The sequence below is a fragment of the Neomonachus schauinslandi genome, chromosome 7 (assembly GCF_002201575.2).
Source record: "Neomonachus schauinslandi chromosome 7, ASM220157v2, whole genome shotgun sequence".
NCBI classification, from domain to species: Eukaryota; Metazoa; Chordata; class Mammalia; order Carnivora; family Phocidae; genus Neomonachus; species Neomonachus schauinslandi.
The window spans coordinates 137,512,138-137,533,678 of record NC_058409.1 but is presented as its reverse complement, the minus strand read 5'-3'; the positions used below and the strand labels follow the sequence as shown (position 1 = coordinate 137,533,678).

The 21,541-nt window shown below is 43.0% G+C and overlaps 1 protein-coding gene across 1 annotated transcript in view; it reads right to left on the bottom strand.

Moving 5' to 3' along the window:
• MYO10 (myosin X) overlaps positions 1-21,541 on the bottom strand; it is a 209,187-nt gene that overhangs the window by 60,497 nt on the left and 127,149 nt on the right. Inside the window, 9 exon segments of the mRNA XM_021702489.2 lie at positions 12,973-13,053; positions 15,558-15,666; positions 17,866-17,948; positions 18,143-18,211; positions 18,633-18,725; positions 19,234-19,300; positions 19,419-19,519; positions 19,704-19,850; positions 20,969-21,087. Of these exon segments, the coding sequence (XP_021558164.2) occupies positions 12,973-13,053; positions 15,558-15,666; positions 17,866-17,948; positions 18,143-18,211; positions 18,633-18,725; positions 19,234-19,300; positions 19,419-19,519; positions 19,704-19,850; positions 20,969-21,087 (869 nt within the window).

The window sequence follows — 21,541 nt, the reverse complement described above, 5'->3', positions numbered from 1 at the left end:
TGGGACGTATTTGACTCCCCCAAATTGGTTTCAGTCCTCTACTGATGTATTGTAATAACCTTAATTAAGCTGTCCCAGTGGAAACAGTATTAAGGTATACTCAAAAGATTTCATATCCCAAAATCCTTGTCCTTTAAACCCTTTCGGGCTCAAAAGCAGAAGTCTGTTATCAACTTGAGTACGCATATTCAAACTGTTTTCTTGTGTATCTAAAGAGACTTTTTAAAAAGCTTTACTTAACAGTTTCTAAAACATTTGTGTGGTAGTGAACTTTTCATTATAAACGTGGAGGGGGTTGAGATGGGGATGCTGCAATATTTTTAACAGGGACACTTGTCTTGCATTTCATAAAGGCAAACTTGGGAGTGTAACACAGTATAATTCCAAAGTGAAACAGTATTCCCTTTTAAGTGAAACAGTGACAAATGAAGCATCTGGCACACTTTAATGAGCTGTTTTATCCTTTCAGAGTGGCTGAAACTAGGCCACCCATTCATCTGAGAAAGTGGGTAGTAGCAGAGAACAATTACGTAATCCTGCAAGACACACTGATATTAAGGGCACCCCATCCCCCCCTTTAAAATTTTCTAATATTACTTACTAGGAAACAATACATGTTAACAAGGGACTCAAAATATCTGGAAAAATGTTAAACAATACGCCATTTTCTCTTTTCACCCTATATTCAATAGTAAAACTCAAGGTTCAAAGCCTGAACAATTGGTATAATAAAAATGAAATTGGGGGCGCCTGGGTGGCTCAGTCGTTAAGCGTCTGCCTTTGGCTTAGGTCATGATCCCAGGGTCCTGGGATAGAGCCCCACATTGGGCTCCCTGCTCAGCAGGAAGCCTGCTTCTCCCTCTCCCACTCCCCCTGCTTATGTTCCCTCTCTCACTGTGTCTCTGTCAAATAAATAAATAAAATCTTTTTTGGGGCGCCTGGGTGGCTCAGTTGGTTAAGCGACTGCCTTCGGCTCAGGTCATGATCCTGGAGTCCGGGGATCGAGTCCCGCATCGGGCTCCCTGCTCAGGGGGGGTCTGCTTCTCCCTCTGACCCTCCCCCCCTCATGCTTTATCTTATTTTCTCTCTCTCAGATAAATAAATAAAAATCTTTAAAAAAAAAAAAAAAAAAACAGTCTTATTTGAAAAAAAAACTTTTTTAAAAAAAATGAAATTGTACATAGATGCCATTTTTACTGAGAGCCAAGGGAAAATAGGATAAAGATGAAGAAATAATCAGCACTGACACCATAACCCACTGGTTGCCAAGCAGGGCAACTTTGCTTCCTGGGGGAGGTTTGGAAATGTCTGGAGGCCCATGGGGGCTGTTACTGGCATCGAATGGGGAGAAGGCAGGGGAGCTGTTACAGGTCCTACTACACCACACAGAACGGGGCCCCACAGCAAAGGATCGGCCCGTCCAAAACGCCAATGGCACCCACGTTGCAATATTCTGCTATAACCCAAAAAATAAGAAAAACCCGATTAACAATGAGGCGGAAGGTAAAGAACGTGAAATTATGAACACATTCCAATTTGAAATGTGATGCAGGGGATGCAGACCAGCACAGAACTAGAAACTTCAGAAACCCAGGAAAAAAAAAAAAAAAAAAAAAAGTGGGTTACAAAATTAGCCAAGGAGGCCAAAGCTTAGAGGAGGATTTGGGGCTGGGAAAAATACAGTGCAGAGGTACTCACCTTGCTGAGAGCCGGAGGGGAGAAGTGAGCAGCATTTCTGCAGGAACGGGCCGGGGAGGAGGAGGGCAGAACCTGAGGCTGGGCCTACAACTCGGGAACCAGTCAAGAGAAAGGGGGAGGGCAGGAGGCCTAGTCAGACAGGTGCCAGGAAGGCGGGGTGGCTGGCTAGGTCACAGACCTTGGGGGGTGAGGGTAGGGGATGAGGAGGGCAGGGCAGGGAAAACTACCTGGAAGCTTCCAGCCAAAGGGAGGCTAGGGCAGTTTTGACGGCACAGCATTAGAAAGAAAATGGGCATGGCCTCTCTTTGGAAATACTTAGCAGTGAAGAGACTGCTCAGGGGAGTATTCCCTATTCCCTCCCGTGTCCCCTCCCTTTTATGTATATATTTCTTTTTTTTTTTTTTTAAGATTTTATTTATTTATTTGACAGAGAGAGATACAGAGAGAGAGGGAACACAAGCAGGGGGAGTGGGAGAGGGAGAAGCAGGCTTCCCGCCGAGCAGGGAGCCCGATGCGGGGCTCGATACAGGACCCTGGGATCATGACCTGAGCCGAAGGCAGACGCTTAACGACTGAGCCACCCAGGCACCCCTGTATATATTTCTATATTAAACATTAGAATATTTACATATATTTAATACAAAGAGAGTGTGAGCGAGGAGATGGACCCTGGAGAGAAGGAACTTTGACAGCACGAGGGAGAAAAACAGATGGCTTACAGTCCCAGGAGAGGCAAGAAAACATTCAATCAAGATGACAGGAGGAGACTGTTATTCAGAAAAGCTGCCACAATTTAAACTCCCCGCGTACATTAATGGGAGTTTCCTCCACGACTGCCCCGGGAGTGTTATTAAAAAGCAACACAAAACCAAGAAACTCGTTCAGTCTTCACACGGGCAAAATTATCTATTTTAAAGTTTTATTTCTTTGATTATACTACCGAAGTTGTCAGGTTATTTCCCATTTGTGTATCACCTCTCGCAAATTTCTCATTCATGTGTTTTACTCATTTTTCTACCAACACATTTGTTATTTTCTTCCTCATTTCTAAGGGCTACTTTTTAGGGCTATAAATCCACTGTTATACACGTTGCAAAATAGTCTTCCTGTTCGCTGTTGGCCCTAATGAACATGTGGCCGTGTGGATGTATACATCTGAGTCATAGCAATGCGCATGCTGTGATTTAGCAAATAAACTGATGATTTACCTTTAACAAACAATCTTGAATGTGAACAGGTAATAATACACATGAATAATACAGAAGCATTGTTTACAACAAGAAAAGGAAATAGTGCAATAACAGAATCTGTTTGAAAGTACAGTCACTGACAGAATTCTGTAGTCGTGAAAAAAAAAGCACAGGAATGTTTTAAGATACAGTTGGCTAATATAGTTATAAAATTAAGAGCAGCCTCTAAATAAAATGTAAAGAATTTAAATTAAATTTATATTCTGCATATTTTCCAATTATTTTATAATCAGTAAGTACTGCCTTTATATAGAGGAGGGGTGGAGGCAAAACCCAGTTACTAACTGTGGTGGTGTTGTTATTATTGTTAATCTATGTTGTAGCATTTCTGTGTATCAGGGAAAGAGCCAGCCTGAGGCAGGAATGGGGGGGCACCCCAGGGTCAAGGGTCAACAAAGCAAAATGCTGAGGAGACTAGGAGGTGCAGTGGGCCTCTTCCAAGGCTGTGAGGAGACCCAGGGAGGCTTAGTCTCTGAGCCCAAGTAACACGCCGCAATGCACCCCCCACCTCTACTCTCTGGTCTGGGCTCCAACCTGGGCCCTTTGCTCCAGAGTCATCAAGGGGGGCCACCGCTTTGGGAACTGGCTCTCTGTAAAGTTGCTGGGTGGGCAGTGGTGGGTCTTTAGAACAAAGTCACTCACAGAAATCACACATTAAAGGGCTGCCTGTGAAAATGCCAATGCTTTAAGTTAGCAACCAAAAAAAAAAAAAAAATCACCCCACAGTTTGCATCAAATAGACGGAAGGCCTGAGACTTGGATTGGCTCAAATGTTGGAGAGGGGTTGCTATGCTGATTGGTCGCTATTCCAGAAGAACAGCCAAAGTTGAAACGCACAGCTGGAGGGCTCAGATGAGGAGGCCATGACTATCTGTCACGGTGGGCACAGGGGAAAATGTTTACCCCATCCTGGCAGCTTGGTACCTCCCAGGTAGGAGGCACCTCCCAGGGAGGAAGCCAGCAGGGCAGACTGGGCGGGTCTCTGTAATCACAGTCTTCCCGAAAAGTATCCTTTAACACGGGAGGGAGTGTTTCCTGTCACTCAAGCCAGCCTGCAAAGCAATGGGATTCTGACCCCGGGGGAGCTACATATTGAAATGTGGGTACGGAAACTCAGTCTGTGAGAGGCAGAAACTTTCCCATTGGTGACTAACACTCCACCTCTCTCTCAGGGTGGTAATTAATTTTATGTCAGATTAATGACTGGTAAGATTGTTAAGCCTGATGGTAAAGCCTTCTAACACATTGGGTTTTCACCCGGCACTGGAAATTTATTTCCGTGAAAGTAGATTTAGCCAAGTAGCCGTCAGCCACATTATTATTCGCTTCTTTTAAATGTAAGTCAATTTAATATGAAAGACCACCTTCACATTTAAAACTTGCTCCCTTAAAGGGCACTTTTAGCAAATGAATGGAGATCAACTGAACACATTCAAGTGTCCGGTGGAGGCAGAGATTAGCATTTCAGTCGCTCTTTATCATGTTCTTTCTTCGGGGGGACATTTTGAGGGGACTAAGAATCTCAACAAAATGTGCCTCATCAGGTTTCTCTGGGCTGATGGAAAAATTCTGGCGTGTGATGTTTGTGCAAAATCAGCACATGATAGTCAATAGATGACCAGCCCACTCCAGTCACTCCTCCATTTCCACATTCGGGTCCAAACCAGTTTACAATACACTTTAAAAAGAAAGGATTCTTCTTGGGCAGATTTCCTTAAAAGGTTCACACAAAGTACAAGGCGAGGAAAAGCTACAGGTCTGTGGTGTGTAAACTTTTAAGGCAAAATGCCTCGTGATAACCCATACAAACAAAAGAAACTACCGCCAGCAATCTCCCCTTCCAACCTCGTATTAAAAATGAGTTTTCCTATACAAGGCGAATTTCCTATCAAAAATATATCCCATTATCGATGCCTGATCGGGTAACGTCCTTCGTCCTGACAAAGCGTTAGCAGTTCCAACTCATAGAGCACTTACCCACCTGTTTAGAAATTAAACCTTTCTGGTGCTCAGAGAGACGGAAAAGCCTGTTTCTTCCAGGCTTAGAACACTTCCCCCACCAAATCTTAGCCTACCCACGATCATTCCCAGGCCCATGAAACTTTGAAGCGGCTCAAATAAGAGAAAGACTCCTACCTTGGGCTTCTCGTGCCCCTTCAGTTTTTGTCCACTGTCAATGGCTGCATCTTTAGCAGCCCGGGACTGCAAGCATCCGAGGCAACGGACACAAAAACGGGCTTTCTTCGGCTCGCTGCTGTTCCCAGGCTTTTATGTGGTGTCTTGGGCTCTGCCTGCTTAATTCATTCCCGATTCTACTGAAAGGAAGTCCAGCCCGGCGAGACTGGCGGGCTAGCGATTGCTGGAGCAATCCTGCGTTTTAACGGCAGGAGCAAACTAACCACCTCCCATGCCCCCAACAAGTGTGTGAAGACACTTGAAGGCCCCCCAAATTTTCAAAGAGGGCCTATTACTAAAGAAGAAAAAGCCACGAGACAAAATCGAGCAATCTAGATGTGACCCTGAGAACAACACTCTTCACTTGAGCAGAGCTTCATCTGTGGCTATTATCCTGGGCTTTGCAGGGCGCTACTGAATGGTTGCCATGACAACATGGTAAACAGGATTCAAGTGACCACGGAGGGGTGTAAGGGGATTGTTTTGTTCAGGGAGAAGAATGGTTGCTTTAATGCCTCCTTTACTAAAATTTCCTGAAAAGGTAAAGCTGCCTTTTTATGAGGCGTCTGTCTGTATGTGATGTTCTCAAAAGTCAAGATGCTAGCAAGGGGCGCTCCAGTTACGGGCGAGCAGGCGACAGGAGGGGCAATCAGAAGGACAGGAAGAATTCTCAATGCAAAGGGGGCATTTTCCAGGAGGTATGTGGAGGAAACGGAACCACCTCTAAAGGCTGTAAGACCAACTGAACGCAGAGAGGAGTCAAGGGGGCTGATGATCCAGATAGCTCTAAGATGTCCTAGCTCCCTGGTGCTCCTGATGCTTTTGCTCTCCCCATTTTCTCATGTGGTTTTTGTGGGTTTCTTCCACACAGAACAGTATCATTTGCATTTTATCCTGCGCAATAGAGATCTCATTCTCAGTGCTTCGCCTTTTGGCCAATCAGAAACAGTCCTATTCTTAGGAACTATTACCTGAGAAAATGTTCATCATATTGGGAATAGACTGAATACTTGGCATTTTGACACTTCCTGACCATGTGCATATGTCAAAACTCAAAGAGCCTTACAACACAGTTAGCCTTAATGTTAACTTTGGACTTTAGAGTGCTGGTTCATTAATTATAATAAACATGCCAAACTCAGGTGCTCATGTACAATGTTAATAGGAGGGAAAACCCCACGCGCGTTCGTGTGTGTGTGTGTGTGTGTGTGTGTGTGTGTTGAGGGGGATGGAGAGTGATATGGGAACTCCATGCGATATGCTCAAATTTTCTGTAAACTTAAAAGTTTCTAAAAAATATAAAGTCAATTTTAGGGGCACCTGGCTGGCTCAGTTGGTAGAGCATCCCACTCTTGATCTTGGGGGTCATGAGTCCGAGCCCCACACTGGGTGTATAGATTACTTAAAAAGAAATAAAAGATAAAGGCAATTTTTAAAAATTGAAATGTTTATCCTGTAACAGTGTCAAGGACTAAAGAAAATTTTTAAAAAACCCAAAAAACAAACAAACAAAAACCCACAGCAGCAGTTACAACAATCTGTCAAAGATAGGTGATTTAAAACTAAACCCAAAAAGGAAAAGGGCTGGCAACAGTCTCAGGAAGCTTTTCCTGTGATCCAGCACAATCTGGGGTTGGAATCTGTGAGGACGGAGAGAGCTGTAAAAACGTGGAGCATGTTCTCCGTCTCCCACCTACAGTGCAGGGGTGAATTCTTCCACATAGTCTAACACAGCTGTTTCGTGTCCCCCTTAGCTCATTTACTACCTACAACTGTCCCCTACACAGGTGCTGCCCTCATCCACACCTCAGAGAGGAGGAAGCAATCCCAAGGCCACGGGACTGCTCAGTGACAAGAGGGGGGACAGGAACCTAGGCACACACCTCTGCTCCACTTCTGTCTCGCCCCACGGCCCCTGCGGGGCCCTGCGATAGGCCTCCCACCCACACTCCCAGGACCATGGCGCCTCCTCATGTCCTGTGTCTGGCCGGAGTGGAGCACAGACATCTGTGACCTCGGTGTGGAGCACCAATGGATGACGCTGTTCTGCAGGGAACCCCGTGAGTGCACAGAGGGAGAGCAGAGAGCTGCCGGGCCGGGGGCAGGTGGGGCCCTCGTAAACGCGGTCCTGGGCAAACAGCCGCCCATGGAAGAACGGCAAAAACAAGCACAGCCAGTGTATTCAGACAAGCAAAACTCTCCCAAACCAATTGCCCCCAAGAGCCCTGAGATATTCTAGCATCGTGTGCTGATGTTTGAACATAGACAGGCTGAATCATATTAAGGATATCACCCTAATACTGATCTCCTGGTATATCCTTAGGGTAACTTGCACCCACATCAATCAAAGAGGATCCAGAAGCGAAAAAAAACATGCCTGAAATAAATTAACTAGAATGAAACCTGCAGCCGTCAGGATTAAAAGTAGCAAGTCAGCAGGTGCCTGGCTGGCTCAGTCTGTGGAGTATGGGCTCTTGATCTTGGGGTTATAAGTTTGAGCCCCACACTGGGTTACTTAAGATAAAATCTTTAAAAAAAAAAAAAAAAGTAGGGCGCCTGGGTGGCTCAGTCGTTAGGCGTCTGCCTTCGGCTCGGGTCATGATCCCAGGGTCCTGGGATCGAGTCCCACATCGGGCTCCCTGCTCGGCGGGAAGCCTGCTTCTCCCTCTCCCACTCCCGCTGCTTGTGTTCCTGCTCTCGCTGTCTCTGTCTCTGTCAAATAAATAAATAAAATCTTTAAAAAAAAAAAAAGTAGTAAGTTAGGTCTTTATCTTTGGCAAAGTTAAGCACTCATATACCATGAGTGAGTGCACAATGTACTTGGATAAGCGATTCGATTCACCATTTACTGAGCACATACTGTGGCCTGGACACTGAGCTATGTGGCAGGGTGCAAAGACAGGCAAGGTAGGTCCTACAAAGTTGTACTTGGTTAAGATCTTCCATATGTAGGGAACACTTTATTCAGAAAATGGGATTAGGGTAGAGAAAACAATGACTAAAAAAAATTGCTTCAAGAAAGCTCAGTAAGGCTAATGACAAGTAAGAAGAATAAAAGGAAAGAGAAAAAGATTGAGGAAGAACAGGACAAAAATTCACGGTAGGAAATATGCCACATGATCATCAGAACTTTTTAAAGAAATGTTTGGTCTTTGTTTAAAAAAAAAAAAAGGTGGGGGAGGGGATTGCCTGGATGGCTCAGTCGGCATCTCAGGATCCTGAGTTCAAGCCTAAAACACAAAACACAAAAAAAAACCCCAAGAAACCAAATGGCAGGCAGCACCTGGATCACACAAATATAAAGTCCCCAGGACTGAATGTGCTGAATTCATTAATTCCTTCACGGAATCACTGGGCCTCTGGAAACAGAAGGTTTAGGTTTTCATAATGCCTGCACAGTGTGTCCTCACTTCCCGTGTGGTGGCAGCCTGTCTTGGGTAGTGTCCAAATGAGGAATCTAGTCTGATATAAACAGTGGCATCATGACAGAGAGGGATACAGGTCATCAGGATTCATTTAAGTGCAAAGCCCTGGCCTCCTCTCAAGTCTTTCAAAGACCGCCATGTGAGAAGTTGATAGGTCCTTGCGTCTCAGGGCTCACAGAGGGTGCTTCAAAGACAAGGCCACCACGGTCGGGTTAACTCTGTCTCCAGCTCTGTACTCCGCCTGATATTCCAGTTTCCAGCAAATATGACTGCAGTGCCCCCTCACAGACCTCACAGTTTCCCTTCCCTGGGGCCTCCCCTTGGCACGTCCCTCTCCTCACTCTTCCCCTCTTCCCTTAGATAAACCTCACTCCCAGCCGCCATCTCTGCTAGAAGCCTTCCTCCACTGGCCTTCAGCCTCGAGGTGATTCAGGTGACCCAAGTCCTGCCTTTTTGGAGGAGACGCTGACAGAATCTTTGAGGATACTGTTATGTTGGATTGAAAGCCTGAGGAGGATGCTGCAGGAAATGAGGATGTTTCCCCTCTAGGATCCAAGTGTTCCTCACATCAAACCTCCAGAAGGAACAGTGAGGAGGGTCAGCCAGGCACGTTCCTGACAAGGGACAGCCTCGCCTTCCCCACATTCGAGGCTGGGAACTGCAGACAACCAGGGCTCACACCCCAGAAGGTTTTCCTGATATTTATCAGTTTGTTCCCTTCTTTAATTCTGTCCTGCACTTCCTCAGGGTTTCTCTGAGGAATGTTAATGACAGACTTTCTGACTAGAACTTATTTGCTAAAACACCACGCGGGGACAGAAGGGAGGGATCACAGGCCATGGGACACCCTTGGGGAGAAATTCTGATGAAGCAAAGCAGGTTTCCTTTGTTAGGGAAATCTCCTGGTGTTGGTTTGGACACTTTGAGCCAGAAACTAGTACTGCCCAATGAATCACAACAGAAAAAAGCTAACAGGCTACACTGCCACCTAAAAATTGTCTAGTGGAGAAGTCTGCCCTTTGTAAACTCCAAAATTCTAAGCCGAGCAGAAGATTACATCCTGCAGTGCTGTGTAAGGCAAAGAACTGACCGCACACAAGCCCCTAAGGAGAAGTAGGCTTTTTTTTTTTTCTTTTTAATTTTTTATTTTAATTCCAGTATAGTTAACACACAGGGTAATATTAGTTTCAGGTGTACAATATAGTGATTCAATAATACATCACCCGGTGCTCATCACAAGTGAACTCCTTCATCCCCATCACCTATTCTGCCCATCCCCCCACCCCCCCCCCCCTGGTGACCATCAGTCTGTTCTTCACAGCTAAGAGCCTGTTCCTTGATTTGCCTCTCTTTTTTCCCTTTGCTTGTTTGTTTTGCTTCTTAAATTTGACATATGAGTGAAATCATACGACATTTGTCTTTCTTGGACTTATTTTGTTCAGCATAATAGCTTCTAGCTCCATCCATGTTTTTGCAAATGACAAGATTTCATTCTTTTTTTTTTTATGGCTGAATAATATTCCATTGTATTCAAAGGTAGGCTTTTTAAAATTTGCCTCCTAACTTGGCACCAGAATTTCTCAATGCTAGTGAAATGTCTTTTATACAATACCTAAGATTAGCTACATGTTGTTTCTAAAAAAAGTCCACAATTGCTATAGCTGAATTGACAGAATGTCTAGCATTTTGGTTATATTCTCCCTGCTTGCACTTACTTTTCAAAGCAAAACACAAAAATCCCAAATAACAAAAACCTTGTAATATTCCCAACAAAGGACTTCCAGATGCTTTAGGCCCAAGCACCCACTCTGAGCTTCACGCTTGTCAAGGAGGGGAGGCAGCCTCTCCTACAAGCTCAGGGCCCACTGGGCTGTGTGCTCACACTCAAAAAAGCTACCACAGGAGTCTTGCATATGTTGGATATGCTCCTAAAAGCACAAAGCAACTCCTTCACTTTCTCTAAGGCCACATGTCTTTAGGCCACAGACTTTAAAGCCACTGTTTTTACCCCTCTGGTCATAGAATTTTCAAAAATAAACCCTCCAAAATCTGCCCAAACCCATGATCCATGTTCCTGAATGATGCACAATATACCTACATACACATAAGCTTGAGTACATCCTCTCAAGGTCCCCTGAAGAACAAATTGCTGGAAAAGGGTATGACGTAGGGAGAGACAGTCTCATCCCTTTGCACCAGAAATATATACTCCCCATCTATGGGGTGACGGCAGGTAGGATTTCCCCCGTGAAGTTTCTAGAAGCACCAACCCTTGGACAGAAGAAAACTTGTAATAAACGCCACAGGAGGGTTGTTTACATCCATTTCATAGACCATCAACACCAGTAACATCTGATATCTTCAGTGGGACCAAATGAATGCTAAGCAAGTCGTAATTAACTATTTCCATATTCTAATTAGCATCTTCACACTTAAAATCACACCTACATCCTGGGCCTGAGACAAGTCGGTTCACGTGTCTGAGCCTTTACTTTCTGGTTGCATTTCAAATGGTACCAAGACATCTTTCCAGAGTCTCCTAGGGCCCATCTCTTGGTGAGCATTAACTAGTGTCTGCCACAGGTCAGGCGATGGAAAGCCTGTAGGCAGGACACATGAAATAGGAGGCTGGGCCGGCGCATTCCCTTAAATGCAAAAACCAAAGCAATTAGGCACAGTCAAATCCCAGCCAGAAAAAACAGACATCAAAAAGAGGTAATTTCTTCAATATTCTGCCTGCTGAAGGGTTTTCAAGCAGGCCTAATTTCAAAAGCGATTACAATTTAAAGGAAAAATTCCATGTCACCTGAGAAAGAAAACAAATACACGAGGCACCGAGTTTTTCGAATTAAAATTTCTATCCTTATATTAGTGCTGGCATGGCGGGTCCCCATTTCACTAAATCTAAGACACCAATGCCTATAAACCTGCATGATTAGGTTACACATCCCAGAAACAAGAAAAGAGCTCCCAATTAAACTATGGCTTGCCAGAAGCTGTAAAATGCACCCCAACATCCAGGTCCTTATATTTTGGGGAAAAAATGGCATGTCTGAAGGATAAAATATAGTATTATTAACACTGTTGTAAAGAGAGGAAGAGTAACAGGTCAAACAGCTCCTGTGAGTATAGATCCAAAGCGTGAAGTCCATTTGTATTGTAAATACTGCCCACTGAGGTTATGAAGTGAAATATACACCAGCCGACATGGTATATTACTATGTTTTGACTAGTAATTTCCCACATTGTGTCCCCAAACTACATATGGTATATGCTGCCATTTTTGTGATAATCTAAGACATCTGAATATAAATTCAAGAAATAGAAAGACAAGCTACTCTTTTAAGCTACCAGAACAGATGCACAGATCTTCCACATAGGACCAATCTATCTCAGCTGCTTTATGCCTTACAAATACCAAATTCCCCACCATCGCGGCTCATAGTAAGCCAGCAAACCTAACAGGTTACTCTTGGTTAAAGAAAGCATCCATCCTAGAAGACAGAGAGTTCAATATTCCTGTTCTTAGAAACATTTTTAAACCATAAATGAGGAATCACTAATATTAAAGTCACAGGCAACTGGTAAACAAGATAAAAAGTAAGATCTAACATCAGCAAAGTTAACAGAATATAACACAAGTCTCGGGAAAACAGTTCAGGTCAGATTACTTTGCTCAAGCCTATTTCCACATAAGGGACCAATGACATTTCTGTCTTTGCGGGGGGGGGGGGGGGTCCCTATCTTCGGGAGGTTACTAAGAGTTGATTATTTCCCCAATCAAGATAATTTCCATTTTTCAACAACATTTTAGGGCAAGGTGCCCATTTAGTCTTAGATTCAGCAACTACATACATTGAATACTAAATTTGCTTTGTTTAGATAGCTTCTTATAACACTCATATTGTTTCTGATCAGGCTACGGCATTAAAAAGCTAACCTCACAGAGCCTACCCATGAAAACTGACGATGGCAACCTTTCAGGAGTTTTCAAATTAGGCCTGACCACATGGTTAGAATCCTTCAAAGTCAGCATTGCTACTTAGAATACAGAGCCTTCATCATGTTTAACAAGAAAGCAACATGAAAAAAGAAATCAACCACAAAACCTACACCAACTATCTCTTCCATAATAGAAGACTGCCCGAAAATTTCAAACCAAATCCTTAAAAAAAAAAAAAAAAAAAATCGTGAAAGCTTCACAACGTTTCCTTTTAAACTAGGTTTCTCTAAAGCTTAATAGCATCCTTCAGAAGCAGACAAATAGGCCCAAGAGACAAAGGGAATTTTTCCATTTAATGTTAGGTTATAATAATGTCATATATGCTTGAACCATCTATGATGAAAGGACTTTAGAGAAAGTGCCCCAGGAGGCGGTGTCCTTTAAAGACCCAGCCTCAGTCTAGCACTGCTGTAAATCTTACCTTCTGCGTGTTTGGCTTGATACAGCGAACAAAGAAAGGATTAGAGGAGCTTAGCGTTGCCATTAAGGAATGCAGTGAGTCCTATTAGAAAGGAAAAAGTATATGTTGATTTAGTCTCTTACTATGCCATTCTTTAGATTTCTCAGCATTCTAGGCACTGATCAGAAACAGGAATAAAAACCAATATAAATTATAGGACTAATAGTTTTTACTTTTAACATTGTCATTCTAATATAAAATAAAGCCAAGATACTACAATTCGTAGTCACTGAAATTACTTCAGTATACAAAGCTCATTTGTCACTTCTTTGAAATAGTATCATTAAAAACAAAAACACTGTGTTAACCAGCAAAGAAGTAACCCCAGGCTATTTCGATGTTGCGTACAAAAACCCTGTCCTCTCCCCCTTGGAGTTTTTTTCTCCTAATTCATTATTTCCATCAAAATGAGTCCCTACCAGTATTCCACAATCTCTCAACTCTGAAACTCAAATCACCAGGCAGATCAATCTTCTGTAATACTGCTTTTTTTGTTTGTTAAGATTTTTTGTTGTGGTGGTTGTGAAGAATTTTTAACATTTCCCAAAGCAGACAGAGTGTGTAATGAGCACTCATCACCAGCTTCAGCTCATGGCTAATCTCATTTCATCTGATCCCTGTCTGCGTACATACTATGCCCACCCTTCATAGGAAAGCAAATCCCAGACAGCGTATTAGTTCATCCCTCGAGATTTCAGTGTGTTATTAAAGGCTACACACTTTCAAACATGTATGCCATCACCAGATCATCATCCTAAAAAGCTTTAATAGGAATTCCTTAATACCAATATTAAAAAAAGCAACTGTCTCAAATTTCATATTAAATCTTCAAATGTCTCAAATTTCATAATTTTCAAATGGTCTGTTCTTTGGGGTGCCTGGGTGGCTCAGTTGGTTAAGCGTCCGACCCTTGGTTTCAGCTCAGGTCACGATCTCAGGGTCGTGAGATGGAGCCCTGTGTGAGGCTCCACGCTCAGTGCAGAGTCTGCTTGAGTCGCCCTTTCCCCCTCCCCGCCGCCAAATAAATAAATAAATCTTAAAAAAAAAAAAAAAAGGTCTGTTTTTTGAAATCAGAATGTAAATGAAGTTCTCGTATTGCAGTTGACGGGTCTTTAAGTCTCTTTAAAACCACTGGTTTTCCCTCCATTTCTGGCTCCTTTTTCTTCTTACAATCTTGCTGAAGAAACTGGGTTGTCTAGGGCACTGCACTGATGAGTTACTTCTCTGCTTCGAAAGCTTTAGGATTTCTCACAGATGACAAAATGGCCTGGTACACATGGCCCTTCATATCTTCTGGTACCAGTTTAACTCCATACAAGGCATCCTGTCAGCTGGCCCCCTCTACCCACACTCTTACAGGAACAGAATCCAAAACTCCTGTCTCAGGACTCCTTTCTCCTGTCTGGTCTCTTGACCTGGAAGACCTGCCCACTCTGCCATTTCCCTGCTTCCTAGTGCAATTTAACCCCCAAGTACCCACAAAGCCTTCCAAGGCAATTCCAGGCAACACCGCCCTAGAAAAAGGAAATGTAACAACTCCACCGGAAGACTAAGAGTCTAGGTTTTAGAGTCAAACAGGGTCACTTCAAATCTTAGTTTCAGTTCTTAGAGGGACTGAAGGGGTCTCTATCTCTCTACACCTCAGTTTCCTCATCTGTAAAATGGGGACCACCGTACATACTTACAAGGTCACGGGAGAAATGAACAAGATAGCGTGCATGAAGTGATTAGCCCAATGACTGGCACATAATACATACACAATAAGTGGCAGCTATTTTTATTATAACAGCTGGGTCAAACCTGCCCGTCCTATCACACAATCCAGCACCGTCAGCAATGCTGGTGTGTCCCTGGCTCATCACCAGCTGCCCTGTACAACAGACCTCACACAGAACCCCACCGGATGCATCCTGCTCTGAGTAACTAAATGAAAGACAGACTCTTTGAAGGCAGATTTAATAAATGTCTATTGACGGACGTGCCTCCACTTCTCTTCATATTAGGATCTGTTACTTGCAGGTAAAATGGAACAATTAAGTTGGGAAAATAGTCTTCGTATGCTCTACCTCTAAACTTTCTAAAATGGCCAAATATTTAAAATGCAAGTAAGAATGGTCCTTATTTTCCCTGAATTCTGGGTATCTGGACAAGGTAACTGACATTGACCTTATTCAAATATGCACTTACTTGGTCATTATTCCCAGTTATGATACTGTCAACGTATCTGGGAAAAATACAAAAATCCACATGTGGAAAGAAATATACTCTATATTCATATGAGCCTCTAAATACAAATCAAAGTGATCCCACATGGCCAAACGGTCCCTCAACTTAGAATATGTAGCTATTTATTTTTAACAAGACAAAAAAAAACATCTACATGTTTTCATCTGACTCAGAAAAAGTATATTTCGAAAGCACCATCTGGTGCCATAAAAGAGAAAAAACCAAATACTTTTATGGACCTCACATCCCCCCAATTTCTGCTTTCAATTCCTAAAATCACAGCAACCATGGACTCATGAAAGCCAGCAGGGCAGACTAACCTTGAACTGTGAGCTGACTGTGGGCCGTCGATGTTTGCTTCCACATTTCAAGGTATCCTGGTTATTGCGGCTTGAAACGTGTTCAAACAGGTCATAGATGAAGTCGAATCTGTGTGAGCAGAGAGCAGGAGGGCCGTGAGGGGCCCAATTATTAGGTGTTGGATTACTGTAATTACCATGCCTGTTTCCCACTGATAGTGACCCATGAAGTCCAGGAAGAACTAGGACAGCTTCCAAAGATTTCAAAGCAACCATTGCCAAAGAGCTTTAGGCACTGAAAAAAAAAATTGTGGCCCCCTTCTGAGCACTAGCATCTTGCAGAAGAGAAGCAGACTGGGATGAAAGTGACCCAGGGTGACATGCCATTGAGGAGCACTGTGTTTCCAGAGGGCCACCTAAATTCCTTGCAGCCTTGATGTCTTTGCCTGGTGAAGGGAGACGGTTTTGCCCATCTCACAGTGTTTCGCAGATCCACCCAGTTAACAGAGGGAAAGGTGCTCATCTGCAGTGAAGTACACTGGGGTTTCAATCCTGCCTCCATCCCTTCCAAGCCACATGACTTGGGCAGATGCTGGACTTAGCCTCATTTTTTCATTTGAAAAATGAAGTAATTTTAGAATTTATGTTATTGCTAAAGAATTCTATAAAATTGCCACTACTAATAAAAAGTAAAAGTCTTCTCAACAACTTCCTATCTTTCTTGCATGGAAGATGCTACAGCCATGGGCTGTGAAGTGGGGGGCAGGTGGCTTCCCTGAGAGCAGGGAAGGCCTGGAGGACATCCGAGCATCCACCCCTCTGAGGGCGGCACTGTCAAGGCTGTCCCGCCACTTCTCACTTTGCCCCCATCCCTTTTTCACTTTTGTTCCAGGGTGCTATTTCATGCTCACCCTTTGAGGTTCTCTAACTGTGCTTTGAGCACTTTGGAGAAAAGCTCGGGTTCTGTTAAAATGTCATAAGTGTCAAAGGTGAAAGAGAGCAGAGGCAGCCCCTCACAGTTTTGTAGAGAGAAACCTGGACTGGAACAGAAACTTCTTTACTCCAGTCACAAAACCCCTTTACGTGAAGGCAGAGGCAACCAGCCAAACACCACCCTGCTGACCTCCACACCTGTGATCTTCCCACAGCCAAAGGCTTCTATTTAACATCAAGGTCATTTTTAAATGTATCATTTAAAATCTAACAACTAAGAAATTGCTTTGATAGATAACACGCTATGGTATTTTTCAAACATCACCACTCTTATTTTTTAACCTTTTTTTTTTTTTTTTTTAAATAAACTCTGCCCCCAACGTAGGGCTCGAACTCAGGACCCTGAGATCAAGAGGCACATGCTCTACCGACTGAGCCCGCCAGGTGCCCCTGAATATTGCCATTTTTATAGACCCAAAAACTCATCTAAAAATAAGAACAGCTGACAGTGCTGTAAACGGGTAATCTTCCCACAGGAAAGTTAAAACAGATCTAAGTATCTTCCAGGTCTAAGCTCCTAAACTGACATTGTAGGTGGGTTTCCTTCACCCCAATTCACAGTGGTCTGTGTGACCAGGTGGCCACCGACATTTACATTCCTAAAAGTATTAGGGTTTTTAATAATTGTGCTACTTTCCTTCCTCAGATAATAAAAATTTGTTTCTGTAAAGAGATTCATGCTGGATCTGAAACAAGTATCGAAAGCTTCACCCCAAGGGTTATTTCTTGCCCTTTCTCCCACACACAGCCTCCTGCTTTAAAACACACAAACGACTGGACTAACCAGCTACTGATGTAATGGTGTGAATTTACAATTCATGAATGAATAAATGAAGGTGTAAGTTTGTCATCTTAGCTGAGTTAATACTTGTTTATTTTTTCTGACATCCCTTAAACTAGAGACAGATGGGGTCCTACAGACCCAAGGCTGAAACCAATTTAACACAAAGCTAGCTCTAAGCTTGTTGTGAAGAAAGGAGGTCATCCTGGTTATGAACTTAGGTTCTGGAGCCAAGCAGAGCAAATCAAAACTGGCTGTGGGTTCTTGGGCAAGGCACTTCACTGCTCCAAGAATTAGTCTGTTCATCTGCATACCAGGATTAATAGTCTCTAACTCATGGGTATGCTGTTCTTAGGGTACCTCATTAAATGGGAGTCACTGCTACTTTTATTACTTTCTATATCTCGGTCATTTTATTAATGAAATATTGCCCATGAAAGGAGATAATAAATCAAGTTGCTTCCATACTAATTTTTTCTGTATCTGTAAATTAAAAGAATTTGCACAAGTAATAGTTTGCTTGCTAAGGATGTCTTGGGGAGGAGACTGACATACCGGCTTTCTCTTAGCAAGTTGAGAAGATCATCTCTAAAGGTATCTCTGTTCTTCTCCAAGATGCCCCGGACATCATACTGCACCTGGTTTTTACAAAAAATAAATGAGAAATGGTACAACTGATCAAAAGAATAACTTCAGGTCATAAGCATCTCCTTTAAAAGCCAGACCCATGAAGAGAAGTCATTTTGATACATTTATGATTGGCTCCTGAAATTACTATTTCTCCAAATACCAAATGGGCAAATATCAATAAGGATCTTAATTAGGAAGTTACCTCTCCAGCATAGTGTTTCACTCCAAAATTGTTGACTGCAACTCTGGGCTTCACGTAAAAGTGGTTATTCTAACAAAGAAACAAATACAAACGCCTAATTTCATTTACTGATTTGCACTGACTTCCCAAAAGAATTAACTACAACAGATAGTGAAAACAATTTGAAAACCCACCGCACTTCAGAGGTTTAGGTCAGAGTGTGTGATACACTTTATCAAAACCACACAGGACTTGTCTGTCATCGCAGAAGTGAGGTTAAATTCTATACTCATCAACTAAATGTGGGCACGTTCTGACGAGTAGCCCCAAATCTATCCCTTTAACTTATTTCAACTTAGTTCTAGCATCTGGAGAAGACAGCTTTGCTTTGAGAAAAAAATTACATGTGGGAAGCACAGCAGAGCCAACAGCACTGAAATATCTTATGTGTAATCTTAATCCACAGATCTGCTACTCAGACATAATTAAGAGTTGGCAGGTTTTGACATACAGCGTGTTGACTGTGTAACTTCTCCAGTAAGGTGCTGTCTGTGGCTTGAGGAAAATGGCTTTCTTCATTGATAAGGGCGAGGAGACCAAGCTTCTAGAAGAGAGAAGTTAAATGAATTAAAAGTTGAATGCCTCAAAATATTTCAGAGCTTCCTTCCCCCCTCTCAAGTGTTTGTTAAAGGAAAAGGCACAGCAATTTCTTGGTTTAAAAAAATTCAGAATGATGCTATGAAGACATCCCATGAATTTAAGTGTCACAGAAACATGGAAAAATGGAACCCACCCCAATTTTGTGGAGGAAAGTACAAGTGGCCAGTCTACTACTGGTGGTGGCAAAGTTTTCGATGCTGACAAAGTCTAAGTGAAGCCGATTCACATACTGTTGATTGTAAAATACGGAGTTCAATGAGACAATAGGCTTGAAGCTGCCAAGTATTTAAATTCAACCTTGCACATTTGCATGTATGTTTCCAAATGGTCCATTGTGTTCTAAACATTCACATCTTTGATGTGCATGTTCGCACAAGCTATTTTGTTCCCATAAATATGAATCAGCCCAGCGGGACACCCTTGGGACTGCTACAATGCTTCAACAATGTTACCTTCTCAATCAGGTCCAAGCATTCACCATTGTCTATCCAGTCAATGTCTTCCCACACCAATCCCTCCCTGTAGCAAGATTTAAAAGGGCTAGGTTATAATAAAATAGAGCTTTAAAGCTATCTAATTAAGTGGCTGATTTAAAAAAAAATATTTTTTTTTGAAGTGGAATCCTATGAGTGCTTACCTGCTATATTCTAGTTGTTCCAGAGAAAAAATATGCTTGTTGAAATATTCCTGAAGTTTCTCATTTGCATAGTTTATATTGAACTGCTCGAAGTGATTAACCTAAGGGGGGTGGGAAACCATTCAACAAGTATCTTCAGTGCCCTTACTATTACATATACAGGTAAAGAAAAGGAAAAATAAATCTGCGGAGAAACATATCAATATTTATTTGAAAAGATTAGTTTACGATCAGTCAATAAGTGGACAGAAAAGAATTCATGCATCCCACTCGTCAGAAGCATACCTCAAAGTTTTCGAATCCAAAGATGTCAAGAATGCCAATGGATTTAAAGTCATCTTTGCCTTTGATCCTGCTGTTAATCTTCTTAATCACCCACTCGAAGCAGCGTGCGTAAAGTGCCATGGCCAAGGAGTCTCTGCTGTCTTCGGCCTGGGGGAGAGGAAACACGGTGACCGTCTCCGCTGACCCCGGACAGCCTGGGCAGGCAAGTCCATCCCTGCCCCCTCGAAGACATACGCACTGAACAGGAGTAACACCTGTGCACCCAATACCAAGTAAATTAGTACCATCTAGGAAAACACAGGTGTCTAAAGAAAGGGCGAACTGGAACTCACTCACTCTACAGTAGGATTCACTAGGACGCCCTTTACACAGCAGGCTTTCAAACTCAAGTTTTTATGTTGAGTTATAGGAAAAAATCTGAACCAACATATATAGAGCTACAAATTTTATCAGGTTTAAGACAACAATTAAGGCCTGAGTTTTCTCATGATCATCTTCTCATAATCTACTTTTTAAAAAATTTTTAAGATTTTTATTTATTTGAGAGCGAGAGAGAGAGAGAGAGAGAGAGAGCGAGCGAGCATGAGCGGGGTGAGGAGCAGAGGGAGAAGCAGACTCCCCACTGAGCAGGGAGCCCGATGTGGGGCTCGATCCCAGGACTCTGGGATCATGATCTGAGCTGAAGGTAGACACTTAACCAACTGAGCCACCCAGGCACCCCTCATAATCTACTTTGAACACAGAAAAATTTTCTTCATGGTATGTACGATTAGCATTTTTACTTACCCCATCAAGAAACTGATATTAGATGGGCTGGCACATATAATTGGCTCAAGGCAGTAGCAGAAGCAAAACTAAGTACTACATAAATAATAACAATAAATTACAATAGCTCATGCTTATTTATTACTTAAGTAACTGGCATATATTTATTATTATCCTTACAAGAATCCTATGAATTAAGTATGATAATTATCCCTGTCTTACAGAGATGGAAACAGACGCACTGAATGCATTCCCCAAAAACGGAAAGTAGTATGTCAGGACTTGAACTCAGGAAATCTCCATCAGACCCAGTCTTCTTAGACACTCGGCTGCACTACCTCTAAGAAAACGAACAACTTTGTCTCTTCCCCTCAGCAGGGGTATCTTCTTTATTTTGCTCATTTGAATGGTTCGTTGTAGTCACTTATTTGAATCAAAGCTGTGAATGTGAAACCCCAGGAGTGTCTTTTAAAACAAGCTCTGATGGCGAAGGCACGTACCTGTTGAACAGTGAGAGGTGTGAGGATCTCTTCCCCCCTGAGGAACATGGATCTCTGCGTCAGAGCATCCGTGAGCTGTACGGAGTCCAGCCCAAGTAGCTCGGCAGACCTGCCCAAGGCTGGAAATGAAGAACAAGGGGAAAGTGGATGCACTGAGCCAAGAAGGAACGGGCCACGGGACTCCAAAGCTAACTCCACAAGGCGATACATTACAGCAGAGAACATTCCTCAATCCCTCAGGTAGAATTTACAGAACACACTTTCTACTGGTAAGTTGTTCACTCCCTCAATGGGTCTCAGGCTAATAGCAGAGAACCTGGCGCTTGGACCAAGTGTGGTCCTGAGACCCCGAGGCAGGGGCTACCCAAGACCTGCCAGAGGCTTGCAAGGTCCTAACTATTTTCTGTGATATTAAGATGTCCTTTGCTGTTTTACTCTCATTCCCTTACCATGGTACAGAGGAGTTTTCTAGTGGCTACATGACATGAGGTATTTCAACAAACTGAATGCAGAAGCAGATAAGAGAATCTAGCTGTCCTCCATGACATCAGATGCTTTAAAAGTTTGCAAAAA